General features: G+C 37.6%; 1 protein-coding gene across 1 annotated transcript; it reads right to left on the bottom strand.

Moving 5' to 3' along the window:
• Positions 1-697: 697 nt before the first annotated feature.
• On the bottom strand, positions 698-19,236 carry LOC146459833 (uncharacterized). Its single transcript, XM_085088688.1, has 10 exons — positions 18,850-19,236; positions 17,000-17,305; positions 16,379-16,577; positions 9,932-10,137; positions 8,078-8,262; positions 6,124-6,972; positions 5,448-5,662; positions 3,974-4,014; positions 2,425-2,521; positions 698-1,927 (listed from the first exon to the last, which is right to left on the bottom strand). Exons 1-10 carry the CDS (start codon positions 19,184-19,186, stop codon positions 1,486-1,488), a joined length of 2,877 nt encoding a protein of 958 aa, XP_084944814.1. The 5' UTR covers positions 19,187-19,236; the 3' UTR covers positions 698-1,485.
• Positions 19,237-20,244: the final 1,008 nt, after the last annotated feature.

The raw sequence follows: 20,244 nt of genomic DNA on the forward strand, positions 1-20,244 counted from the left end.
TTATGCGCTGTTGGCGTAAAAACTCAATCAGGATACTGAATGGTCAGAAAATGACCAACATAGTAGTTGTTTAGGCGAGTTAGGAGCCAAGCACTCTTTCGTCGCAATTTACCTTACGCCTGTTGAAGAGCGAGATCTCGATGAAAAGAGTAAGATCATCTAAGTGCCTTCCCTCAAGTGAAACCAGTAGTTTTTGAGGTTTTTGCAAAGTTTGTCCATTTCGGAGTTTTCTCTGCATAGTGTCTGGTTGGCAGAATATCCCTACGTGGAATTTGTTTCTTTATTTTCTAGGAATTTTGATATACCATTTACCGTTCACAGATGACACATCAATGACAAGAATCTGAGATTTTCCTATCGATTGAACTAGTCTCACATTTCTCTTGAACGTTGTCATTTTCCGAGTTACGTTTTGTAAGGAAGGAAAGAGAAGAGAAGGGTTGAACATAGATACGAATTCAGCATAAGGTAAACTTTCCACTTAACATGCAACGTTAACATTTAGTAACAATGGATTCATTCTGTTTTTAGATTCTGTCATCACATTCTTTTTCCTACTGCAACGCTAATTCTAAATTCGTCAGACAAAAAAAAAAAAAAAAAAAAAAAAAAAAAAAAAAAAAAACAGCAAAAATCTTTTTGTCTTCAAAATTCGCCCGATGAAAGAACTTGCACCAGGTCAGTGATCGTTTTAAACTGCTTTCTTTCAATGCCTCTGCTATAAACTATTTTAGCAAAGACATGGTGAATAACGTTACAGCTAGAAACTGGACCTTCATTAATGAAATTTAATCAAGCTCCCTACAACTTTACCTTTAAAAAAACCATGCCTTTCAAAAAATGGTGCGTATTACAAATTATAAATAGTTAATGGATCCTTCACTGGTCTTCGAGTATGATGGTGAAGATCCTTTCGTATGCAAATGTAATGATTAATATAGATACTAAACCTGACATTTTCTGTACGGTGACCTATATAAATAGTTTTTCTGTTCATTCTTTTGACTTGCGTCTTACAAAATTATATTAGAATTAAATTAACAATTCATCATTTATCAAGATGCACTGTCCAAACGGAGGTGTACAAAAGGTAAAATCTTCAACTCATGAGGCATTGTTCCAATAATTCCCTTCCAACAAAGTTCCCCGCCTTTGCGCGTATGAACAGGATATCTGCAAGAACCTCTCACCTATTTCTTTCCCTAGATGTTGATTTCTTTGGAAGAAGACGGAGATTTGCTGTTCAATTTAAGTGGTGCAGAAGGTTTCCCTGTCTTGAAGTTCAGCTAATTTGGTAATAACCAGTTGTAAGGCTAACGTTCTATTTACTACATAATTAACTTAGCTGGATAGACCTGGCCAATGATATGCTACTACGATTCAAAAGCATTTGACAATGAGCTACTACAATTTGACAACAAATTATCTACACCTGTTATCAGCATATCGAATGGAAATGACTTTTTTTCGCTGATACTGAACTAACTACAAATTTGTATCCACTTCCAAGATGATGCTGCTCCTAGGTAGTTCCCCAGTGTTGCTGACGTTAGCCAGTTCTGTGGTGCCGCTGGTGCTGGGCAGGTCTCTGGTGTTGCTGATGCTGGTCATTTCTATGGAGTCGCTGATGCTGGCCAGTTCTCTGGCCTTGTTTGTGCTAGCCAGTTTTCCGGCCTTGATGATGCTAGCCAGTTCCCCGGCCTTGTTGGTGCTATCAAGTTCTCCAGCAATGGTGGTGCTACCTAGTTCTGCTGTTTTACTGGTGCTAGCAGCTACCTTACCGTAACATGACTCAGACTCGTCTGTTTTGCTGGGTTCAAAATATGGCGTGTCTGTTGTCATCATTTCTTCCATTATAGATATTAGCTGTGTGAAAGTCGGACGTTCATCTGGATCGTCTTTCCAACAGTCCATCATCAACTGGTAACTGGAAAGGTCAAATATAGCAAATTAGGCAACAAAGGACTCTTTTATCCATGTTAACGTTAAGTCTGTCAGGTGGGGACGGTAAGGAGGGAGTTCCCCTTCATTTGTACTCTACTAAGCTAAGAATGGTCCCCTCCTCCGTGGTCTCAAACGGTCCAGGCCATTATTCAAAGGGCTACTACCGGGGTGCTACCGGATGTACCTCTCCCAGCATCCTTAACCAAAACCCTTCACTGCCAAATAAAATTTTTCCCACCAAAAGATTGTTGTGCTAATTGCGTAACAATACGTTTCGAGACTACTACGACATAATTCAGCCTCACTGAACAGGTTTCGTCCAGCGTAAAGGTAAACTTTCCTTGAATATTTACTTCTTTTTAGCAAGGAAATAAACTTTGGACATGTTTAAAAATATTCGCTTTTATCTAAGCAGTTCGTTGAATAGCCAGGCTATATTATTTTTATAAGGTAAGGTCAAACCAGGGCTTAGTTACTCACATTTCGTAACCACATGTTTTGGGCTTCTCCATGCGATATCCTGTCTTAAGAATATTGTACAAATGTCTGTTGCTTATATCAGGATACGGGATGCCTCCTAAAGGGTCAGGTCAGAGAAAAATGGCTAGATATTAGAAATACACGCTTAATTTATTTGAAAACTGCACAGCTTTAAATTGTACTCAAATTGTAAGGTTCATTTTCAATACGCGTACCGACCATGTGGGACAAATATCCTTATTACATGCATGTTAAGGACAAAACAAAAATAAATGTAATCACAATATAAGTATCAAAAACTGAATCTCAGCTTAACCCTATCTATCTTTTCTTTTCTTTCTTTCTTCTTTTTTTTTTTTTTTTTTGTCTTTTGGGACCGGGAGGAAGGCGGATTCTGCCCCCCTTCATTTCTTCCTTATAAATTATAGTTATTACAATGAGGCTGGCAGGAAGAAAAGTACGTCCAAATATGTTTCTTTTAAGGTCCACAAAGGAAAGTGATGACGCAAAATGACGCGAAAATTAGGTAATGATTGGCATGTGGCAGCCATCCTGAATCCGCCATCTTGGATTTTTTGGATTTCCCCAAAACTTCAGGAAATCGCCGAAATTAAAAAACACTAAGATGACCTGTAAGCATAAAAGTTACAGTAAAATGGTTATCTCTCTTTGTTTTTAACATAAATTTCCACTCTCTGATAAAACTGCCTCTCAAAAATTGGTTACCATGGTAACATTGAAGTCAATGAATACCAACCGACCAGATTAAATTTTTCCAGATAAATCTCCCAAACAGTCCTGAAGTTTCGCGGTACTTACAAAAATAATAATAATAATAATAATGATAATAATAATAATAATAATAATAATAATAATAATAATAATAATAATAATAATAATAATAATAATAATAATAAAGTTATTCATGTTCAAAGTTGACCCAGTCTTGAAGTTCAAGATAGAGAAAAAAAACCTGGACTGTTTTGCAGTCTTTGTGCTTTGTGAAAGCCTGAGTACCGAGTTCATGGCGAGGAACTAGAACGTTAAAGGGGAAGTATCATGGGGTTTTTGGTATCTTTTGTTAAAAATGATGAAATAAGACCTTCAATCAGCTGCCAAATAATTCTAGAATGACGAGAGGAAAAAAATCAATTCAATTATTGAAAGGAACAACTCGTGATTTGTTCTCACCTTTTTTGGAAACGAAAATGCGAGAACTTGAAAAACATTAGCCTAACATTTTTCAAGTTTCAATCCACACCGGCCTACTCTGTGTCTGGCCAGAGGCACTAATCGACAGTTTTTTTGCACTGGGGTGATAATTTATAACAAACTCGACAATAATTTCTTTGTTTCCGCTGACAGACAAACGTTTTTGGGTTTTGAAATGACAGCAAATTTGCGTGATACTTCCCATTTAATATTAAAAATAGGAACTTCGATGGCTTTTCAAGAAAACATCATTACGAGCTCAGAAAAGTAGAGATTTTTGATTTTTTTGCCATTATACTATTTTGAGAGATATTAGGTAAATAAGTTATGTTCTTACCCATAGTGGCCACTTCCCACAGCACTACACCAAAAGACCATCTAAAACAGAATCATATGGTATTGAAAAAAAATTGTTTCGTTTGGGTAAAAAGGAAAGTCCAATTTATATGTTCATTTCTATTTTCTATTTGACATTTTAAAGTGCTACTGTGATCAAAATTATACCTTTCCTTTTATCTTCAGCATTGGAAAGAAGAGAGGAGAATACAACCCATGCCAAATTTTAAATTGTAATTTCGATTGTTTCTAGCGTAATTTTCACATTCGGGTTGCCGCCATTACTCAATTCAAAAATGTCCGCGAACCACACGGAGAGTTAAGCCGACGTCATGTTATTCCTTCCCATTGTCTTCAAAACTACCACTCGCGTTGGAACTGAAATCAGAGCCACGTTCGCTAGAAGCAGGGGAAGAACTTGACCATTTCGACTGCATTTTCTCGCTTATCCATTTCGCCAAGATAATAAGATGACGTCACGAGAGACCTAGCGAAGCCGCTGCAAAACATTGTCGGCTCAAGTAGTTGCCGTTTGAGTAATGGCAAGCGCATTTTGCGTACTATCGGGCACCGGGCAGGTTTTTCTGAATTATATATTTTTTTTCTTGTAGTGTAAGGTCTAACCTTGAAGCCCAGAAATTTCGTTAAAGATAATTCGATTTCCTTCACAGTAGCACTTTCAACTTCATAGGGAACATTAGAATTTGCTCTTTCATAAATCTATATCCTTGGGAACTAGAATTCGCTCTTTTCATAAATAATTGCTTTTTATTGGCCAGAATTTCATTTCAATCAAATTAAATTGGGAAATACCTTTTCTGATAAAAATAAGCGAGTAAACTGAATGAACTATTGATGACATAATCAAACGTTGCGGGAATAGTTGGGGCAATTTTTTTTATTACATTATAGTGTTTTATGGCAACTCAATAACAAAATGGTAAATGGTAGAATAAACCGAGCATTAACACGCAGAGCGATTCTGTCTGTGCTATACTATTTGTATGAAAAGTGCACCTTTGCTGTTACCTTTCAAATACTTTACATAGTAATGAACATTATAATGAACAATTATTGTCACTTAACCGTAAATTCATGAACGCATTTTTGTCACCTTTGTCATACGTTAGTTCTTTCATTCGTTATTCTAAGCTTGATAATGATGCCAAGAGGCATATGGGAACAAATTTCACCGCTTTGTGCCATCTTAGAGTATACTTAATGGCTAGTCTTACATCGCATTATAAAATAGACAGCAAATTGCTCGAATTTCCCTAGAAAACAAAGGTTCGCTTCAATTGACCAAACCTTTACGTAACCACGCCATTACTCTGGACTCCATTTGTTATTGCCGTTTCTTCGCAATTTTTCACAGCAGGGCAAAATTTTATTGCTAACCCAAAGGCAGCTGCACTGCCTTAGTGATACGATATCATAGAGTAGTATGTATATAAGGAAAAAGATTGCATACTTACACGTCACTCTTTAAAGTGTATATGCCGCTCTTAAGAGCCTCGGGTGCCGTCCATTTGATGGGCAGCTTTTTCGTGTTTTTCACCTCGTATATCTCACCATCACTTGTGTGGCGTAGGAAACCGAAATCTGCAACCTTCACCTTTCTGTCCTCACCAACAAGAATGTTACGGGCTGCTAAGTCACGATGAATGAATCCTTTACTGGCCAAATATTCCTGCCGAAAGGATGAAATGGATTTAAAGAATCAAGAAAATTATAGATTTTTCTGTCGAGACAAATCTCGAAAGTATAGCATCAGCAATTTTTTCTATAAAGAAGCTTATGGTTACGGCTGTAACAAAACGATTAATTAAACTGAAAAAAAAAAAAAACAAGTAAATCATTCCTTCTTCGCTGGTGTTCATTCTTAAACGTCAGTTTGGCTGGTGTGCATCCCCAACAATTTGATTAATTCACGAGTTCAAGTGTGAGTTGAGTGGGAGTTAGGTGGAGTTGATTTCAAGCAATTTTATATTCTAGCATGATCGGATATTGAAGTCTTTAGTTTCGAAGTGGAGGGATGGAAGGCTGTATGGAATGAAGGACTGGAGAACTGGAGAAGGTGAACGAAATTTTAGGTTACTTTCATGTAAATGTTTACAGTCTGTGGCTTTCACTCCTGGGTTGTCTACTTACCATTCCCTGCGCTATCTGCCACGAAAAACATAGAAGATCTTCAGCAGAAATAACTTCATCATCATCATCATCAGCAGCAGCATCTCCTGGGTGCTCATCTTTAGGCTGGATGATGATCTTAAATTCTTCGGTGCTTTCTTTCTTCGCGGTAATCAATGTCTCTTTCTCTCGTGTTTTCTTGCACTCTGGTTCAGCAGGAAGCTCTTTTCTTTTCGGAACGGGGCCAAAGTGGATGGAAGGCACTGCCAAAGTAGACATGACTGGTTGCTTCTTCTCTTCTTTTTCTTGTTTAAAACTTGTGGGGCTTGGTTGACTTAGGATGGGCGGGGATTTAATTCTTACATCAAAGCTGTCGTTGATGTTGGTCTTTGTTTGCTCGCTTAGTTTGTCCACCGTTAACATTTGCAAGTCCTCCCCTTGCTTTCTGTTTTCATCGCTATCTTTAAGGTCGCTCCTGATAATGATGCTTACTTCTGTGTTTTTGCCTGACTCCCCAAGGCCGCTGGAGTGTCCATGGTGTCCATGGACACTTGGTTCCTCGTCTTCCATGATAGCACACCGGGGTTCGACGTCAAAGAATGGACTACCGTTAGGGCTGGTAATTGTTCCCTTGTCATTTAGGCCTTCTCTATTTCGTTGTTTTGGCTTGTATCCATTCTTTCCTTGAGCATCTTGACTATCTGCTGAGGTCAGATCCACTTTATCATCACCTCCTTCAGCTCCTACTCCTTCCTCTATATTTTCTTCTCTATCGTCCAACCTTCCTTCCTTGTTGATAACCTCAGGCTGTACTTTTGCGCTTGCTTGATCAGTTATCCCGCCGACGTCAATCGTATTCTTTAATTTAAGCTGCAAATTAAAACGAAAAGACAGCATTATACTTGCAGTTTCAATTAAAGGGTTGGTGTCTTTCTGAAGATAAACGTGATTTAAGGATTTTAAGATCTCTGAAACTTCAGGAAAGCGCCGAAATTAAGCAAAAAGTAATCAAAACCAATAATGGAATTAACACTAATACGAGCTAAAAAAAACACAAAAGTAACAGTAAGTAAAGTAATTTTTTCTTCATTGTAAAAAGAGATTGACAATGTTCTGAAAAAACTGCCTGTCAAAAATCGCTTCCCATGGTAGCATCAACGTCTATGAACACTGACCGACCACACCAAATTTTTACCAGATAAATTTCTTAAAAGGTCCCGAAGTCTCATGCCATTTGCGCAAATATCAAAAACTTTATCCATTTTCAAAGTTGCCGCGGGCAGAATTCGCCCTCTCCCCGGTAATAAATTACTTTTCTTACCAACGTTTATGGTTCAGCTCATATTAGTGTTCCTTTTATTATTGGTTATGACTGTCTTTCGTTCAATTTTAACGCTGTACTCAAATAAAGTTTGTGAAAGTTAAACGAAAAGTAATAAAAACCAGTAGAAGAATATTAAAATGAAATAAAAACATAAAACTATATGTAATGAAACTACTTTTTCTACATTTAAAACGGAAATAGTTGAATTTCCCGAAAACGTGAATGGTTGGTTACCATGGTCACATCAAATTCAACCAAAAAAGTCAATTTTTCCCATATATATAGGGAATCATTTAGGTTTCTTCATAAGCAAGGATATTTGCTAGCTTGTTGGAATTTGTCTCCAATGTTTATTAGTTTGTTTCTTGTCGCAGTCTAATGAAAAACGTGGACAGTGCAGGTGGCGACAACAGATCCTTTGATTTTCGCTATGTATGATGGAATAAAACCTTCAAGCTGAAAGGGTACAGAAAAAAATACAAGGACTTTGAAATCTTTAATTTAACTTTAAGGCCCTTCGCATACCAGGATAAATTTCAAAAATAGTGAGTGTATTTGCGCATTTAAATAAAGCGTGTGAAAAAAAATAGTAAGAAATTAAATCTGAGTAACCCAATATTTCTTAGGTAAGAAATTAAACTAGATTCTGACCTGGTGCCTCTTGTTTCTAAGCCATTGAAGAAGATCCCCATGTGGAACATACTCCAAGATAAGCATGATGGGTTCTGTCCTGACCCAGTAGCCGAGCATGCTCAGAATATTTCTGTGAGAACCTATTTCTTTCATAAGTTCTATTTCCTGAAGTAACTGTAGTCTGCCTTCTTCGCCGGCCCTTTCTGAAAGATCAGTCAATCAATCAGTTAGTCATTCATTCTGTCAGTCAGTCAGTCAGTCAGTCAGTCAGTTAGTCAGTCAGTCAGTCAGTCAGTCAGTCAGTCAGTCAGTCAGTCAGCCAGCCAGCCAGTCAATCAACAAGTAAGTAAACAGGCTGCACCAAAAAGGAAACAGGAAGTATCTACGAAAAGACATCAATGTAGGATCCCGGTTGATTTGTTAGTCAACCAGTATACAACCGATAATCCAATAAACGTAAGAACTTTTTAGCCGAGGGACTTGCAGTACTTCTGTAACTTTTCTTTGTTGTCTCTCTTAAAGTGTCAAATTAAATCATTGCTCTACGTTCATGTCAAGTCAAGTAGGAATCCTGTAGCGGGAGATGATGACGCTGCATGGTGTGAGGAGTACGGCACGATTTAAGAACGGCTCCCAAGACTTTAGTAAACCACAAAAACCGATCAAAAAGACATCAAGAACAACAAATACACTATCATAACCTTAAAATAAAACAAATACCGTGGAACAGCAAAATTGCACTTTAAGATATCGTTGCCATGGTAGCAACGAATTTTGACACTAAGTTTGGAGGCGTTTGATTACATACCACCTCCACCCCACCAATCAATGGTTTCACTATACGAAGTCGGGTAGTATATTTGTCATGTATACCTGTTGATAAAATAAACGATCGATGAAAGCAACGTAAGATCAAATCCGGAGGTCCTGGGTTCGATTTCGGTCGTGGTCAAAGATTATTTTTCTTTACTTCGAGCCGTCTTCTATTTTCTTACTAGGGCTGACGCTCAGTAGGATTCTTATAGTTTTACTCTGCACTCTACCTGAGACATCACAGAGGTAATTCTCCGATTTATTGTACTGTTGGGTACTTATTTCAAACCGCACAACATTCATTTGCTATTAACAATAACTTGGGAAGCCGGATCAGTGGATCATCTTTGTCCATCATTCTTATACATTTGTATAAAGCCGAAAACGCGTATTGTAAAGTATTAATCAGGGACCTAATTTGCTTTACGTGTATTTCTTTACTTTCTCCTTATTTACTTTAAGGACCTAAAAGACACAAGAATCTAAGAAAATCGAAGATAAATGTTCGGTTTTGTTTCAAAATTAGTCTGCGAATTTTCTGAAACTCTGGCTAAAGACGGATTGGACGGAAATGGATTACAATTTCTCAAACTCATTAATAATTCAAAAGCCAAAGACAAAGGAAATCATGCACCGTGACGTGTTTGGATATCTGATGAAAAACTCCTCGCTTTTGCCTCCTTAATTTCTCCTTCAAAATAGGTTTTTTTTGAGAAGTTGTATCAAACACTCGTCACAGTGTTTCATTACAATATCAAAAACCTCGAAGTTCGTCAAAAATACTCCGCTACGCGTCGTATTTTCAACTCTCTTCTCGGTGTTTGATATGTGATGAAACACTGTGTCTCGTGTTTGATGTATTACTTGAAAAATGGGCTTACCTTCTCAATTTGTTCAAATGCGTCTTGAACCGACATTGTTAAAAAGTGAATATATTTTTTTCTCTGTTTGAGAACATCATTTTTGATATTTCTCTTTTGTTTCTAGCTTTGATATTAACACAGTTTTGGACCCATGACGTGAAAGCCCAGTAGCGTAGCACATAAAGGAATTTCTCACCAAGTAGAACTTTTATGGCAACCACTCGTCCTTCACCGATGTCCACTCGTTCCTCTCTGGGCTTGGAAAATACTTCTTTCTTTGGTAATTCCCTCATGACTCCTTTGTGAACCTTACCATAGGCACCTCGACCAAGTTCCTCCATGATGGTTACTCGCTTAGGCGTGACTTCTCGTAGCAGCAAAGGAACGATGTTGGACTTCATTCTTAAATGAATCCAAATATATATAAATTTGTGTCTAATCTTAGACATTTTTTGCTTTGGCTATTTGATATAAGCTCTCTTGTTTGGATTCTTGTGTAGCTCAGGGGCGGATCGAGTAATTTTTGATAGGGGGGGGGGGGGGGGGGGTCCAAACTTTGATTCAGAAACATTGTTGAAAGTTTATTGAGGCAAATTACTTATCCCCCACACCTCCGAGTCCCCCCCCCCCCCCCCCCCCCCCTCCTCCTGTACATGAATTCTAAATACAGAATACTGACGGTAGACTGATCCTAATGGCAATTGATCCTGCACCACTCATCGGTTTGTCGCTGTGGAATTGCAGATTTTATTGCACATGAATTCTACTCGTAAAGGATGCAGCCTTGGAAAAACCTGCTTTTGTGCTTGGTGTCAAAGGTTGTGCAGATGTCGTCATTAGGGAGCTTAAGCAATGACGACGGCAACGGCAATGGCAACGAAAACGTCACCTGAAAATATATCTTTATTTCATTTGTGCTAGTTTGCGATTGTTTCAACTCGCTCAACTTTTATAAAAATGGCGAACTATCCAGGAACCAAATTAGTAGAAGTGGCATACAAGTTAAGAAAGAAAGTGAAAAATTCGCTGCCGTGCGTTCACGTTCTCCACAAAACCTTAAAGGGGCAGTATCATGGGAGATCGATGGGAGATATAATGATTTTTGGCCAAAATTCACTAAATTTAAACTTTGGACACTGTGTTAATTAATTTCTCAATCGCTAATTTAAAGAAATATTAATAGTGATTCTAAGACGAAAGGTTGAACCAAAAGATAGTACAACCGGCGATTTTTAGTGCGTTACAACAGGCCTACTCTGGGACCTTAAGTCACCGTAACTTTGGGCGACTTAAGCAAAACACACTGTAAAATTGAAGCGATTTTAAGCGACTTAAGGCGATTTAAGGCGACTTAAGGCGATTTTGGGCGACTTTAGGAAAATTTTACATAAGGTGCAGTGAGTAAGCTAGACTGTTGTCCATGTATGGTTAGGCCTATTAATATACTACAGTGGACATATACAATTAATTTGCCTTGTTTAGGTCCCACATGGATATGGAACCCTTAACCTTAAAGGCAAACAGGATGCTCTTGCCTGTGAATGATTTATTGTAATCGACCAATCAAGGAACCAAGCCTTAAAATGCATAAAGCTGTTAAGATAACTGAGAAATTACCCAGGCTTCATCATCACAGGGATTTCAAGTCCTTAGTACAGACACCCCAGTTCAGGCCCAGAAAGGCCTTCAATGACCTTAACTAACAAGCATAGACTTGAAAAAAATGTGTCCAAGAAAGGAAATAAAATATTGCCTGGATTGTTATGATGCAAGCATTATGTATCAGGAAACTCCATGGGTGATCAACCCCGAAAAATTTGACATGATGCACATTATGCCCACAATTGATCACATCTGGAATTTTTTGATACATAATTCATGTAACAAGAGTATTGATCGGTAATAAATATGTCAAATATGTAAAGAGTATCAAAAATCACTCAATCACAATGATATATTTAATACACATTAAGCTTAGCAAGCCTATATCAAATGATTTGACCAACATTTTGTTACATTCACTATTTTAATAAACTGTAACACTTATGTCAATAGCTGAATTCCTCCATGCCAAATTCCACTTGCTCGATGGCCGTCGTTGCCAAATTCATACCAGCTTCAAGCCAGAAATCCAGCTATAAAAATGTTGATACGCCTCCTTCTGTAGCGTTTACCTGTTTAAAAGAAAATATATACCGTTCAACTGTTGACAATATAACAGAACAAGAATACGCATAACAAATTCACAAAAATGTTCACAAACCTTGAAAGCATGCATTGGTGCCGCGTAGTAATGATCTAAATGAAGTGAAACCAAGATAAAATTACAGAATTACAGAACTGAGTGCTTACCAAAGTAAAGGCTGATACCAGGAAGCTGCTGTGAACTACCGGAAAGACCGAAGAGGACTCGAAAAGTGCCGATGGTTGCACGTAAGCCAATTCGATGACAAAGTTGCGTAAACAAACCGCAAAATGAGCGAATCCTTTTTTTTTTTTTTGGTCGGTCTGGAAGACCCAAAAATATCGCACTGACCAATTTTTTTCGGGTTCGTTTTCCGGTCGCACATTAAAAGCCACACGACAAGGCTAAATACTTGTGTAAACACTGATAAAACGATTTTGTAAACAATGTAAAGGCATATCTGTGCATCAATAGGCCTTATCACGGTTTTCAGTATTTTTTCCCGCGAACTATTTTTAGTAGCAGTTCACGACTGGTTCGCTATGTAGACAAATGTATGAAAAATTCAAAACACTGCTGAACGCTTTCTGGCACAGCTACGTCCCTCCATTTTTTTTTTTCTTAATCCTCTTTCTAGTGTCAAAAGTTTCCAATTCATGAATTTTTCAGAAGGGATGTTTATCAAAATTATTTGACATCGGATTTCCATACAAACACTGTTTTTTCAAGCCTGTTTGCCTACTCGTCAAAATGGCGTCGAACACCGTGATAAGGCCTATTTCCTTAAATAAACACGCAATTAACAAGTCAAGGGTAGCGCATGAATGAAAGATAACTCTCTCTGTGCCAGTTCCATATAAAATAGCTGCATGTATCAAAACCGCGTTGCTGGGCGAAACATAGAACTTCGCTCAATCAAAACCGCGTTGCTGGGGAAAAACTAGGCACTTCGTACCAATCAAAACCACGTTGCTGAGCGAAACTTGGAACTTCGCACCAATCAAAACCACGTTGCTGGGGAAAAACTAGACACTTTGCATCAATCAAAGCCGCGGTTGTGATACAGTAATTATCGGGAATTTCCCTGAAGAAGTCTCCGGTAGAGACGAAAGTGGGGAAACGCGTCGGAAATAAACTACAAGAAGTCTTCTGTTGTGCTGCTCACTAGTCTTTGTTATAAAATTAAAAAAATAAAATCATTTTAGATCATTTTATGTCATTTTAGATCATTTTAGGTCATTTTAGGTCATTTTAGGTCATTCCTTGTTTTAGTAACTACGATTGGTGCCGCCATTTTGAAGACGATCAGTTTTTGCGTGTGCACTTCCCCTTGTTTATTGTTATTTTTGTGTGTGCGTGTGTGTGTGAATGGTAAATCATGTCCTTCGTTCTATTTTAATGTAGGGTATTTGCAAATTCCCAGCCACTTAGCTCGATTAGCTTGCTATTTCTAAGTGGCTGTGCCCTCTTCTTTAGTAATTTTTCTTTCTTGTATTAATGTAACTCTGTATATTTTCTGGGCACGAATAAAGATTGTTGTTGTTGTTGTTGTTGTTGTTGTTGTTGTTGATCGTCCCAGCATGCATTTCTTCATCTCTATTTGTTCCCAGTGCCCACACTTCTTTCAAACGCATGCAACTTGTGAATTCCTGGATTTATTTTAAGAAGTTTTGGAATTATTTCCAGTCGCAGTGGAAAGGATGTCCGTAAAATTGCATTTCTACTTAATGGTCAATTACAGGAAACATCTTGGCAATGAAGATTTGCGGCAAGAAACTGAATTTAATGTATGTATGAAATCAGAACGAGCTTTAGCTAGTCTGAACGCCTGGCACATTTCACCTTCTTCGTTTGTTTACAAATGCTAAAGTCAAATGGTTGTTGTGAAATAGACACTCATCGCGAATGGATTTGGCACGTCAATATCCAGAAGTTATCCTTTCTTGCATTTATGTACTGTTCGATGGCACCTGATAAGTTTTCCAATCGGTAAGTGACTGATAGTGGATAATTTTAACCTTCATACAGTGTGCACTTAAGCTTATAAAATTTATCAATTTTTGATAAGAGACATTGACTCTTGATTTTTATTTAGGACCTAGTTAGAAAAAATTATTATTTTCTTATCAGAAAAGAAAAGCTCATTTTATTTATTTGTGTTATCCAAAATATTCCAATAAAAAGTTCATGCAGGAAAAGGTTTCCACAACTCTGTTCATGTTTTCGTTTCCATGCCTCAGTAATTGCACATGACTTAAGCCTCAGCACAGTTTGAATCCATTGCTTAATTCATACCTGCTTTAAAACACATGTGTTAACACCGTATTTATTTGATTAACCACCCTGGGCACTTATTTTGGGACCATGAGGGTCTCCCAACATTTTCAGCAAGCCAGGGCATTTTTAGAGAATAACAAGACAAGGGATAACGGGGACTGACAAGTTTATTTCGCTTCAACAAGACACAAAAAGTGCAAAATCTAACATAAACAATATAGAAGTTCCTTGAGTATAGTATCTAAAACCAATTTTGGAACATAACTGACACTGATCTTACTTCATGCTGGGCTAGTACAGAAGGCTCTCATTCATCTGACCAGTTTTTTTATCATTTTATTTAAGAGGTACCAAATCAGTTGATTGACATTTGCTGCCTGTCTTATTTTTTGGCTCATTACCCTAATAGCTACCACAATGTATCTGATGGAAGTAATTTTAGCTTTTAACACCCTAAGGGGTATCAAACCACAAATATTAACCCCTAAAAGGTATGGCAATCACCCCCGTCAATTTAATATGAGATTCCCCCCTCCCCCTGCCGGGGGTATTTAAGGCGACTTAAGGCGACTTTAGGCGACTTAAGGTGACTTAAGGCGACTTTAGGCAGCTTTAAGCGACTTAAGGCGACTTTAGGTCCCAGAGTAGGCCTTACAACAGCGAAATTTGAAAACGTCTGCCAGACGTTTTCAAATTTGAACTTGGTCATCTGGCAGCGAAAATATCCGTGGATAGTTTCTCTGCATTCTGATATTCTTCTAATGGCATTTTCTCATTATATCTTGGCTGCTATCAACCGAATAGCGTCTTTCCGATTTTCAATGTGTTACTGAAAATAGCGTGATACTGTCCCTTTAAATGTGGTAATTTCACGTTGTTGTTTTGCAGAGGACGACAGAGAACTGTACCAAAATGTAAAATGCACGTGCAGAGCGATTGTTTTTGCTCATTAAACCTATTGTTTTGCGGCGTTGTCGTTGCCGTCGACGTCGTCGCTGCTTAAGCTCCGTAATATCAGAAAGCAGGATAGAGCACATGTTTCTGTGAACGGCGATCAGGCAATAGTGCTTTGCGAGCAGAGCAGAACAGACCACTAGAGTGAAGCCCCCCTCCCCCCCCCCCCCCCCAAACAAAAATGTACATTTTTTAATATACCTGGAATTTAGTTTAATGACAAAATGATTTTTTTTAAAAAATCAACCTATTGAATAGTAATATGTTATCTTGTCGATGCAAAAATTAAAGTGTAAAACAAGTAGTAAAAAACACCGAAGGGTCTAATGGGGGTTTGGGGCCGGACCCCCCTGATCCTCCCCCTGGATCCGCCACTGCAAAAATACTTATATAACAATTATTCACCGAAGTGGAGGTGAATAGTGATTGATATTTACCGAGCTGCGAAGCGGCGAGGTAAATATCCATTACTTTCACCGACACTGAGGTGAATAATTGTTTTAGTATATACTACACAAGCTGAATAACTAGCCGACCAAAAAGTTATTTTATTTCTGACAATATACCGACAAATGGAATGAAAATTTTCGCGCCACGCGGTAAGCGATTTCTTATTGTAGAAAGTTCCGTCTCGCTTTCTTGCAGACAAATAAAACTTTTGGAGACACTTTTTAGTTCCTACAGTGTCATTTCTTCAGTTTTTCTGTGAAATACGTCTTGTTGTTGAAACCATGCTGAAAAATATTAGATATGTCATTGTTTTCATTGTAATTTTAGTGGTTGGCAGTTTTCGTAAGCAAGGGATTGTACTTTCATTTTTCGCCTTAGAATGTGAGGTTGAAAAAATTAAATAACTTACCTTTTAATGCCGTCAAACCAAACTTTGTTGCCATTTATGTATTTTTTTAACAGCCGCCTCGTTTATCGAAATAATTTTCTCTTAAGTAACCGTGGCGAGACAGGAAGGCATCTTGTTTCTCTTCGGCTGCTCGGAGGTGAATAGTACTTGGCTAATCACCTCCGAGCTAGCCAATCAGCGCGCGCGTAAAGCACTATTCACTTGTATGGTGTATACTAATAATTATTATTCGGCCTCATATGCCTAAAGATTCGAAGGAAAAAATACTGATATAACCTGGAATTCAATGCAAATTTTATTTCTTTCATCACCCCCAGCTTGAATTAAGCTTTATATGTTAAATAAAATATGACAGCGTCCTAGCCTACCTTTCGTGCTTAGTATGTCTGCGTATTTCGTTCTCTTGCCTTCTTCTAAAGTAATTGATTCCCACAACTATCACAGCCGCAAGAGCTACAGAAATTCCAGCAATAATTCCAGCTATCTTTGCAGTAACGCTTTTATCTGTTGGAGTACCAATTGTACCTGTCGTAGCATCATTTGTGTTGGTAGTAGTAGCCCTCTTCGCTGAAAAATTTATATAAAAAAAACGTAGCTAGTGTTAAACGGCAAAAACAGAACAATTAAAACCGTGCAATAGACTGGACCATATTAGACAAATGGATAAATAATCTTGAACATGACTGTAAAGGGACGCTATTTTCTTTTTTTCTTTTTTTTATTTCTTCCATTTACCTCCAAAATCTAGAGAAAAACTTTATCTTGTCTCAATTAGGACACTTTTAACTTGGGTGAAGAATAAACTAAGAATTCAAAGTTGCAGGTAGTAGTTGGGGATACTGAATAAATACAAGGTCAAACCTTAGCTTCTTCACTTGTAACGTTTGAATGGATGATCTTGATGTGAGTGATTTTCACAGTTTTTAACACCTCCTTTCAATTTATTACACGTGGTATAAATATAACTTCATCATAAAATAACATCACACCTGTGTTGACTTTTACAAACCAAGAGGTTGACTTTTTACTCTCGGTTTTCAGGTCAATTAAAGCAGAGACTGCAATCTCATACTCCTTGTCACAAGTGAGTCGTATGACATGGAAGGTTCTTGTAACTTGGGAAATTGGTATTTGACTCCACTCAGCTTCATTTTCTTGTGAATTCTTTTCTCTGTAGTATATCCTGTACTTCGTAAAAGGGCATGCTTGGCGTCGTAGAGGACTCCATGTCAGATTAACATCGCAGCCATTTATTTCCGTTTCTTTGTTATTGATAACAGGAGGTATAGGCTCGCCTAAATAAATGTTAAAGAAAAAAGCAACACACTAAGCGTCATTTATTATCATTGTTATCATTTATTGATCATTGTTATGGGAACTAGTTGCTTTCCCTGCGCTAACCCCTGGACCCCTTCCTTCAACCTCCCTATGATAACCAATCTTGGCCAAATGCGTTTTCTTTATTTGACCATAGATCACGACCTAAATTAAACAATAGAAACTAGTTTCAAATTGCATACTCTTCATCAACTCTTCTTTTGGTCATTGCAACTGTTCTTTTTTAGAGAAGATTCCAAACAAATCCAGCGCATTCAACCTTACATAACCGATTAATTTCACCTCGTCCTTCTGACTAATGAAACGCATCAAATAAAATTCCTGCCCTCGATTTTTCGTCATTTGATCGTCATCGATAATTTATGGGATATATTTCAATAATGTCTGAAGTTGTATCCTGATGAATACTTGGGAAACTCGTGATCTTTCGATGGAAACTAACAGGCCATTTTCGAGTTGCTTTCAACCTCATTGTGAAAGCGAGGCTAAGTACAAAGTTTTTATTATGAAAATTAGTTTTCATTCATATGCAAAAAAAAAAAAACTAATTTCCATATGAAATAGTTTTGAACTTAGCCTCGCTTTCATGATGGGGTTCCCTGCAAATCGGAAATGGTCTATTAGAAGAAGGCAGCACTGCCGAAACGTCGGTGAACATCAACCGAACTTAATAGCGTTACAATACAGCTATTTCAATTAACGTTGTCGGATAAAAATAAAGCTAAAAGACAAGACCGTAATGTTTTGTGGGATTATTTTTTATGAATAATTTCATCAAAATCATCCCTGCACGTGCAGGTCATTGTACTGCTAATTACAACCTATTGTTTTCTCCAGACATGACTGATTTTGATAAATTTATTCATAAAAATCCCACGTAAACTTTCGGTCTTGTCTTTAAGCTTTTAGCTTTGATCCGACAACGTTAATTGAAATAGCTGTATACCAAAACCTTTTGCATCAAATGGTCTATTAGAGCTTGTTCTTCTTCCATCCTTTTCCTCACGAGGACAGGTAGTCCTCATTATCCTAAATTACTGAATAGGAAAACGTTAACGTGTAAAAGCAAGATATAACGTACTATGCGAAAAATATGGTTCACCGGCGACGATACGTTATATCTTGCTTTTACACGTTGACTTACTTTGTTCCTTTGATATAACAGGTCATTCCAGTGATCCTATGTGAAAATATACTGATTCACTTAGTATGAATATACCCTACTGTCTTTGTTTTCTTGTTAAAAGATGTTCACTATGTTAGCATAATTTAACAAAACACCAGCACAATTCCGGTGACACAGTCCCTTTAAACGAAAAAGAAATGCCCGGATTTCAACGGGAATCTCCTCAAAATTACCAGGAAATGGACGAGAGTTGAGAAATAAATCTTGAAAGTTTTATGGGGCCTTGATGAGGTTTTTATGTTGAAACGAAGTGCTTTTAAAATAGCGATTTTATGGTGCGGGTATCGAAAAAAATAATAAGTAATTAATTGTTACCTTGAAATATATCTGCTATTTCACCCACAGACAAAGCCCTTCCAACAACATAGAGATCCATAACTGAACCAATAAACGACTGTGTTTTTAATTCCTCTATTAATCCAGTCTTGAAAAAATGCGGATTATTTCCGATAATACAGTTCGGCTGCCCATGGTCTGACGAAACAAAGAAGTATTCATTCCATCTCTCCCGCAATACTCTTTCAATGCCATTGACGAAGACTTTGATCTTGAACTGCTCACAAGTTACCACTATATGGTTCCAATCACTGACATTGAAGTTTGCTTCTGTGAGAGTGTTGTAAACAGACAGAAAGACGATGGATTCCTTCATTGCTATGTAAAATATTTTCCCACTATTTGTCCGGAATGCTATTATAGGCCCATCAACACCATTGGATTTTATCCAAAACGCAATCGTAAAATCACAATTCGTGATGTTTATGTTAGGCACAGTAGCGTAGGAGCTGTTTTGACTAAAGTAGGCGGCCTTGCTGCCAGGACACCAGCCCTCAATAAAGTTCACAGTACCAAAATATCTATCAAAACAATAATAATAAATGATACCTGTAGCATTGGAAGGATGTAGATCTCTTAAGCAATTGTATGTAAGCTCAATTGTCTCAAAACAAAATTAACGTATTGTTACAGCAATTCAGGGTGTTAGCAAAGGAAAGTATAGTAAAACCCTGTTATTACGGACACCGTTGGGACCAGAAAAAGTGTCTGTATTACAGAGTGTCGTTATTAAGCGGGTTAATTTTAAAGAAAATGTATGGAGCGGGAACAAGAAAACTGTCCGTTATAACGAGTGTTAGTATTCAGGGGGTCTCCGTAGAGCGGGGTTTCACTGTAAAAACTATACACTGCATCATTATTTTTACGGAAAAACAACATTCGCAAACACTAACCTACAACCATTCGCAAGTCTTTTTCTACATAATGATTCAATTTCAAAAATTGGAACTTGATCCTCAAAATTTAAACAACGGTTGTTGAAGTGAATAGTTAACAATTAGATTATGAGCTCGAGATTTCTATCGCGTGATAGTTGATGAGGGCGAAGCCCGAATCAACTATCACGCATAGAAATCGAGAGCGAATAATCTAATTGTTTTAGTATAAGTATACTAGTCGTTCAAAACTAAACAAGTAAATTATCTATTTCCTCATCGCAGACACTTCGAAAACGGGAAGAAGAGGGCGCCATTTTGTTGGAAATCGCTACTCACTATCTGTCACAGAATAGTTAGCGAGTAGCGTAGTCAATCAGAGAACGGCATTCGGGATAGAACACTAGCAGATTTATACTAAAAAGGAATAGAAAAACAACAAGAGAAATATTAAAGATAGCTTATCATACGGTCTCAACTCAATTTCTCAGATGCTTAA

Source organism: Pavona decussata, unplaced genomic scaffold (assembly GCF_977016875.1).
Source record: "Pavona decussata unplaced genomic scaffold, jaPavDecu1.1 SCAFFOLD_215, whole genome shotgun sequence".
In the NCBI taxonomy this organism is placed as follows: domain Eukaryota; kingdom Metazoa; phylum Cnidaria; class Anthozoa; order Scleractinia; family Agariciidae; genus Pavona; species Pavona decussata.

What these genes read in the sequence shown, in the direction of transcription:
- LOC146459833 (XM_085088688.1), bottom strand. Translation starts at nt 19,186, where the DNA reads ATGAAGGAATCCATCGTCTTTCTGTCTGTTTACAACACTCTCACAGAA. An exon ending in GTTTGTAAAAGTCAACACAG is followed by an intron (nt 16,578 to 16,999) that starts GTGTGATGTTAT and finishes TAAATTTTTCAG; the next exon opens with CGAAGAGGGCTACTACTACC. An exon ending in TTAGAAACAAGAGGCACCAG is followed by an intron (nt 6,973 to 8,077) that starts GTCAGAATCTAG and finishes TTTAATTTGCAG; the next exon opens with CTTAAATTAAAGAATACGAT.